The 7,648-nt window shown below is 42.0% G+C and overlaps 1 protein-coding gene across 1 annotated transcript; it reads left to right on the top strand.

Moving 5' to 3' along the window:
• The first annotated feature begins 693 nt into the window (after nucleotides 1-693).
• Nucleotides 694-2,838, top strand: LOC119894165 (cyclin-dependent kinase inhibitor 1C-like). Its single transcript, XM_038706729.1, has 3 exons — nucleotides 694-1,411; nucleotides 1,585-1,702; nucleotides 2,159-2,838. The coding sequence occupies exons 1-2, from the start codon at nucleotides 880-882 to the stop codon at nucleotides 1,698-1,700; spliced, it is 648 nt and encodes a 215-aa protein (XP_038562657.1). The 5' UTR covers nucleotides 694-879; the 3' UTR covers nucleotides 1,701-1,702; nucleotides 2,159-2,838.
• The last annotated feature ends 4,810 nt before the right edge of the window (nucleotides 2,839-7,648 follow it).

The raw sequence follows: 7,648 nt of genomic DNA, 5'->3' as shown, positions 1-7,648 counted from the left end.
TTAGCTGGATTACAGTTATCTCTGTACAACATTCAGTGGTCAAAATCCTTGCGGACGGGTGAGAGAAGATACAATGTGACCTGAGTAAGCTCGTAGGCTAGGTCAGAGAGAAAATCAGAGTGTGTGTTGCGAAAGGGAGTTGCTGTAGGCCTATAGCCTATGTGTGCAGTGACGTTAAGGGGTCATTGTCGGAAAGAGAATTTCACCGTATAGTCTTCCCGTGTACATTCGTTTTTATCTGTAGCCCACTTACAGCCGTCAGGCTGTGTGTTTTTATAAAACATAATACGATCGATCCCCTACTAGTTAATTGATGGACGCACTACACAGCGGAGCGAAGAACACTTGTGGGGAGAAAGGAAAAAACGTGGCCGATAATAGATGCACAACCACCAGCCGCTTGTGTGAGTGCCCACAGGCGACCGAAAAGTGCAGCTCCAACAGTTTGAAGCTGACATCGGGGGAAGTCCGCTCCCTGTTATCACAGGGTTTGACACTCCAAGAGAAAAATCAGAACGCTGCGCTTTGCTCGGCGCACAGCCAAATGGCCACCAGGGGCCGATGGGAAATTGGGGTGGGGGTGGTGCGTGTTTTTTGAAGAGGGTTGGACTCGGACTTAAGGCAACCAATGAGAAAGTCGCCCGAGGTGGCAGACGAGTTGTTGGGAGGTTATATACGCCACATCTCACTAAGAAGGTACATTTAAACCGAGCTGTGTGGTGGAGAGAGACGGGCGAGCGAGGAGAAAGAAACAAACTCTCTCACGCACATTTAAAGCACAACAACAACAACACCTGATATCCTACTCTCTCATCGGGGATCAATCAGCCAAATCGGGCATCTTTACATTTTTTGGGCTTTGTTGGAAAGATTTTGGAGATGTCTAACGTTCAGTTATCGAGCAGCGCGCTGGAGAGGCTGGTGGCCAGGAGGACCTTCCCTCTCCACAGACGCACGAGCGTCTGCCGCAACCTCTTCGGGCCGGTAGATCACGACGAACTGAGCCGGGAGATGAAAACCAAGTTGCGGGAGATTTCAGAGCTGGACCAACAGAGATGGAACTTTAATTTCGAGACCAGCACCCCGCTGGATGGGGATTACGAGTGGCAAGAGGTGCCCGTGGATAAGACCCCGGTGTTTTACCAGGACTCTGTACAGAACGACAGGACCAGGGTGCCGGCGACGCCCGTCAAGAAGATGCCTTCCTCGGACTCTGCTCCCCAGGAGATCCCTCTCGTGGATGTACAGGAGCGCTTGGCCTTGCCCGAGAGCACCAGCACTCCCTCCCCAGCTGAGGTCAACCAGGAGAACCGCACAGACAAGCTCAACTCAGGGAGGCCGACTCACAGACAGGTCCCGTGTGTTAGGCGCAAGAGGACGGCCACTACTGACAACAACACACACATCACAGGTAAATATAAATCATGATTGAATAAATCTCATGTTTAGGTTGTGTGTGCTCTTGGCTTGAGGCTTGTGTCCTGTAGACTATCACATCATTCCCGTGTCTGTCGCTCTCTCTCCGTGCGTCATTTCAGCCCAAGAGGATTTATGTGTCTTAACTGGTTTTCTTCGTTCCCACAGACTTCTTCGTGAAACGAAGGAGGGCTGCTGATAGAAAATCTAATGATATGGGCGCCTGCCATCACTCCAAGTCTCCAATCCCATTGGAACAAACTCCACGGAAGAGAATCCGTTGAAGGTAAGAAGATTTATCGCACTATTTTCTAAAGTGTTCAAGCGCTTCAAACGTTAATTCTAGTCTACTATGATCCCTATAATATAACACCTGAAATGTTCAAACTGTTATTAATTATTAAGAGTTCAGCGTTAAGCCCGGTGGCTGCATTGTAGGCTAACTTTTTATTTCTGTTTTGGCTTTCCTGTGTTAATTGTAAATGATTACGTTTGTCAGAAAGCCCAAGCACTATCATATGGAAGGGGGTGGGGTGAGTTTGAGGTGGTGAAATCGCAGTAGTAGTGTAGTAGCCTGGCTGTAGTAACACCAGTGGTTGGGGGAGGGGAATGTGCGTCATGATGTGGCGGGAAAAGGCATGGGTTAAAGGGTGACGCCTGCTGAGGTTACGTCTCCTGTTTCCTCAGAAAGCTGACTCGCGTCTTTCTTCGGAAAACTTATCGTGCTGTATTCCTTCCCCAGGTGGTTTTGCACTATTTCCCATCGCATTTCGATGACGGAGGGGAGAATGTTTCTCCCTACTACTTAAATGCCGGAGAAGAGAAAACGGGACCGGCCCGCTGCTGCGGCTCGATGAGACCCGGCGGAGCGCAGCCTGAACACCGGACCAGACTCTCAGGACTGAACGGTTTGGGGGGGAGGGAGTGGAAAGAGAAAAATTTTGCCGGATTACTTATCCAGTACAAATGTAGCATTCATTGTTGCTTTTGCATACAGCCACTCGACAGTGTTAAATGTTTTAACATCTGTGCAATCCTAAATTACTTTAAAAGAATTGTCTACACTGGCCTAAAGTGTACAGCTTTATAGAGACAATAGCTTATAAATGTTTATTTCTGTTCTGTTTCTGTAAATGTATATTTTTAAGACTATTCTAACTTATAATTTATTTATGTTTCTTTTATATTTGTTAAATGCCTTGTTGATTTAGCCAAAGGGCATGTTTCTAATTTTATTTTATTTTATTATTTCCATTTTGTATTGTGATGTTTTTGCAATCATGTAGCTTCCCCATAGTAGTCAACACTTGAAAAAAATAGGTTTCTTTGTGTTTCTGAGCCGTTAATTTGTGTTTTCATATAAGTGCCCTAATTATGTCTTGCAAAAGATGAGAATAAAATATTTTTCACTTCAACCTTAAAGCTGATTTGTTGGTGTTTTTGTCCGGTTGTTTAGTTTAGGGATGTTTTGAAACTGGTTGTGAGTCAAATTAGTCTTGAAACTGAGATAAGAGACTCGTGTGTTCTCGGTTCCTGTTTTTATTTAGGACTGCATTTTTATTTTCAACAGAAGCTGGCCGCAGTCTCCTTATTGGTTGTAGATATTAATAGTAGGTCTACCTTTAGAGATTATTTGATGTTTCACACAAGTGTGGCAGCAAAGAATGCAAAATAAGCACCACAAACAAGCGCCCCCCTCCCGGGGAAGCAGGTACATTACTTTTCAATAAGCAGCGCCTGTAGGCCTATCTGTCTGCCTCTATGGCCTCATATACCTTGCGGAGGGGAAACGCATTCAGACGTGGAGCATGGCAGCTGCAGGGTATAGGCTGGGATTTAAAGACCCTTTCGCCCCTCTAAAGAAGCAGCAGCTGCCTTTGGATCCCCGCTTTGTCCGCCACGAAGACACTCCCACATCCACCCGCACTCAACAAGCCCTCTAAAGACCCACTCACACACACACTGTTTACCCCGTCGTGGATACACCGGGCGTGGAGGCCACCTGCCAGAGCTGGAAAAAGAAAACTACTAGTATTGTAATTGTCCTAGTCTATTGAAACAAACCATTCAACAGGTCATACTTGCAAGTTTAGCCTTAATTGAAAGAAGCCAAATGCAGCAGTGTCTGCGCGCGGGGCCTGGGCTGCCTGTCAGTGCGCAGAAAACAAAGGTGCATTTCATAATTGTCCACACGTTTCTCCATTTGTTTGGATCGTTTCGACTGTCTGACATTGATGTTTTGATGAAAATGGAGACTTTTGATGGCCAGAGTGACTTTGTCAGCTCTATGCAGCCATAAGCTCTGACGGGCTTGTTCTGATTTCCAACACAAAGCGCTCTCTGGCTCCATTCTTTCCTTTTTGTTGCCATATGGCAAATCCATGTAGACATAGCCAAGACCCATTCAGTCAGCCACAGAATGTCCTGCATCAGAGAACAAAGGACACTTTGTCTGGCTGCTCTATTGATACGGATGGGCGAAAAAAATATTATAATTAATCTATGGCTATATCCAGCTAATTAACGCCCATATGCCCGCGGGGAGCTGCTAGACCATTCAGTGTAGTTTTAAATTCTCAATAGTTTACATGTTAAAGACAACAGCTGTTCATGTGTTACTTTGATGAAGTCCCCTGTATGTTGGAGACTAGACACATTCAGGGGTTCAAGTCCCCCCTCAGAGTTAAAGGGGTCATCTTCCTTTATTTGTCTGTACAGCTGTGCAACTATATAAAAGTTGTCCTAATAAAAAGAACTTAATATCGCATTCGTTTTATCACAAAGGTATTGAATTTGAGCCATTGCAGAGGAGGTCAAAGGTTAAGGCCTCTGTAAGCTTCTCTTTAAACAGAAAAAAAAATTCTAGTTGTAGGCCTATTTTAAACAGTGATTCACTTTAATCAGACTGTCCATGCATAATAAGTGATAATTGACACATATATTCTAAGCTTCTGAGCCAAGGCCTGAATATTTTGTGACTGGATGGACAGTGTGAATTGTCTTCCTTGAAAATGTTATAACCAATTTGCAATTATAACTTAATTCAGCTCTTTTGTACATTTGATGGACATAAGGGAAAGAGATGAGGGCTAACATACAGACCTCATTAACAAGCCCACTACAAGAGAATATAATTACATAACCAGCTGCTGATGGAGAGGATCAACCTCATGGGCCCTCCAGCCTCCTACCCGACCTTTAATTCTCATCCACAGTTTTTTTTTTCTCAGTCATCAGTGAAATCTTAATCACATTATATTTGCTTTAATCACTTAGTTAAATTAAGCTTCAAAATGTATACATCTACTGTATAATATATATGTATTGTTACTGTGTTCTGCTATTTGCAGTTACAATAAAAATGTAGTTGAACATTTAGTAGGTGAGAAGAGATTGATGTGAATATCCAATAAATACTGAAATACTTTTTCTGTAAGTAAGTAAAGTTTATTTGTATAGAACTTCCAAATTTTCAGTAAATGTACAAAGTTTTATTTTAATTTTATTTTGAATTAGATCATTTAAAATTCTGTTAAATGATTTACATCATGTTTAGTTCTCAGATAAAAATTAAATTCAAACAGTTTTTGTTTTGCAAAATGTGCAAGTGAGTGATCAAAGTGTGTTTGAAGGCTAAATCAAAGTCTATTCGATTGTTTGCATTGGTGTAATGAGAAGAGAAGCTAAGTTAAATAAATATATATATAAAATTATATAGCATGCACACAATGCCTCCTCTGTGTGCTCTTTGCTGAGTCTGTTAATTCTATCTTTAATAATTATTCACATAGGCTGCTTATAAAATCTTGTCAGTGCTCAGTAAAATGCAACAGTAGTTCCTCCAAAATGTTGCTCCTTTAATGTATTGTTTATTGAAGTGGCAAATGACTTAAATGCAGCCACTTTGACATGTAGGCCTACAGTGGCTTTGAAGCTTCATACAAATGTAGCACCTATAAATATAATTTCAGAGACAAAAAAAACTTAAATCACATTTTCCTCTCAAAACACACAATTAACGTCAGTCTGCAAAGACTGCAATTAAATATAAAAAGGAGGAAAATCAGCCAAGGGGAATTAGCATTTTCCATGACCATCTGGCATCGGCGCAGGCGACAGGGAACAAAGACGAGTTGGATGGAGAGGAGAGGCGAGTGTGCCATCGCATTGACCTGCAAATGAGGCTTTGTCACCGAGTTAAAGCTCCCTGACCCCCTTTACCCCCCTCCACCCAACATACTTCTTTTTTTAACCTATAGGCCTAGCGTGACGAATGGAGGCCTGAATTCACGTCTGAGTGTGTTTAGTTGTTGTAGACCAAAATATCCAGGAATATTTGCGCAAACAATCTAACTCTGCATGTCTGATTTTCTAACTAATAGACTTAAAATCTTAATCTTAACATTTTTGTTAAATCACATGATAAATTCAGGTTCACATTATCAATATTCAGCTCATAGAGTCTCTAAAATGAACGGGAGTTATTGCCGTGAAACAATGCGGAATGAAGCAAAGTACTCCCTCTTGCTGAGGCCTGTTGAGCTACTACTTTATGCACCAAAAGTCACCAAAATGCCTATTTTATCTGTCTGTGGTGCTTTTCTTGCACAAGCCTCTTAATTCAGGAGTAATGCACTACAATAAAGACTTGAGACAGTTAATCAAAATCGTAAGTTATTCCAGGTTGTTTCTCTCTTTTTTTTTGCCTTGAGGTTTGCGCCCTGACCTTAGTGCGGTCAATGGCAAAGTACTTGCTGTGTGTGTGTGTTTGTGTGCAGGGGGTGTTTTGGGGATAGTGTGGGGGAGGGAGTGTTTGTTGGATTGTTGGACACCTGTGCCCCCCCCCCCCCCCACACACACACCCTCATCACCCTACCCCCCGCCACTCCAGAGTTAAGTGGGCAGACAGAGACTCACGTGTTTGCATAAAGGTGATTGTATCCGGAGGAGGGATATGTTGTTTGTGTGTTTCTTTCTTTGTGTGTGTGTGTGTGTGAGTGTGTCAGAATTGAAACTATGGCACAATTATAACAGCACAGGTAGAGGTCCTCATGGAATATTACAGGGGTTTAAAATTACCAAAAACATGGTCGCAGAAAAACACCTGTTGCGTGTTAAATAGAGGGATAAATAATAGCGATACAGCTGAAAATAAAATGCCTAAAGAACACTAAACACTATTCAATTTCATTGATTGAGTCCTAAAAATATTATCTTAGGCAACATAATGTCTTATTAGCATAGGCTATTATAGGAGTATAATGTAATAATAATAGCAATGTTGATAATAAAAAAAAACAAATATTAGGGTAACGAGGCATAGGAGAGTTCCAGTAGCCTATTATTACTAGGCCTACAAGTTATTTTTGGTGTGGGTTCTTCTAGATGCAGATGGGCCTCAATGTTTCTGTTTTTCCCCGTCTTTTTCTCTTTACATCCACTCAGTATTCATGCCTGTGGACAACAAAGAGCACGGCTCAATCCACGCAGGAGGCGGTGTGACAGGGAACTCGTGGCAGCTTTTCAAATATCTTCTTTCTGTCTCCTCCTTTTCTTTGCATCGCGACTTTGGTCTCGGTTTGAAGGGGGGAGGAGGAGGAGGGGGAGGCATAGGGGGGTTAATCAGCCTCCCACCTCAATCTCTAATTCACTTTGCTCTCCCCACGCATCAAGGGGATCGGATTTAACGCTGCCCAGAAGAAAAGCAAATCCCTTACAATGTTTCACAACGTGACGGAGCGAGCGGCTTAATGTCTAGTCTGGGATGCTTCTCCACAGCGAAAATGTACAGCTTACTGTATTAGAAAGCTGATCGAAGTGTTGGGTTAAAACTTTTGTTTTTCTGAAAAAAATAGCCTGAAACTGACAGAATGTGATAATTTTAGGCCTACTTTTAAACCTTAGTTTCCTGTTATTGTAAATGCGGGACAGTAGCTTATAAATTACATCTGATAAACAAAAAAATATTTTTACTTACTTTTAACTCTTCAGGCAGCAAATTGCCTTAGTAGATAAAAGCTACAGTGAGCATTAAGTCTGCAGACTTTGCATTAGAAAGGATTTAATATTGATCTACAGCTTTGGTAGATTGATGCATGCATAATGCAAAAAATAAAAACAAAAATTAACACATTATTTGGTCCAATATTGACCCTAAAATAGTTTCTGGTGTCTCTTACTCATGTTATTAGTGAGGAATGGTTTGATATTTGTTTTGATAAAGGCAGATTGA

Source organism: Micropterus salmoides, unplaced genomic scaffold, assembly GCF_014851395.1.
Source record: "Micropterus salmoides isolate LMB-PRFRI ecotype aquatic unplaced genomic scaffold, ASM1485139v1 Ms_hic_scaffold_8, whole genome shotgun sequence".
In the NCBI taxonomy this organism is placed as follows: Eukaryota; Metazoa; Chordata; class Actinopteri; order Centrarchiformes; family Centrarchidae; genus Micropterus; species Micropterus salmoides.
Note: the sequence above shows the minus strand (reverse complement) of the source record. Positions and strands in the feature narration are given on the sequence as shown.

Excerpts from the sequence above, each read along its gene's own strand:
- LOC119894165 (XM_038706729.1), top strand. The coding sequence starts at position 880 with ATGTCTAACGTTCAGTTATCGAGCAGCGCGCTGGAGAGGCTGGTGGCC. Across the intron at positions 1,412-1,584 it reads CAACAACACACACATCACAG|ACTTCTTCGTGAAACGAAGG; the intron begins GTAAATATAAAT and ends TCGTTCCCACAG.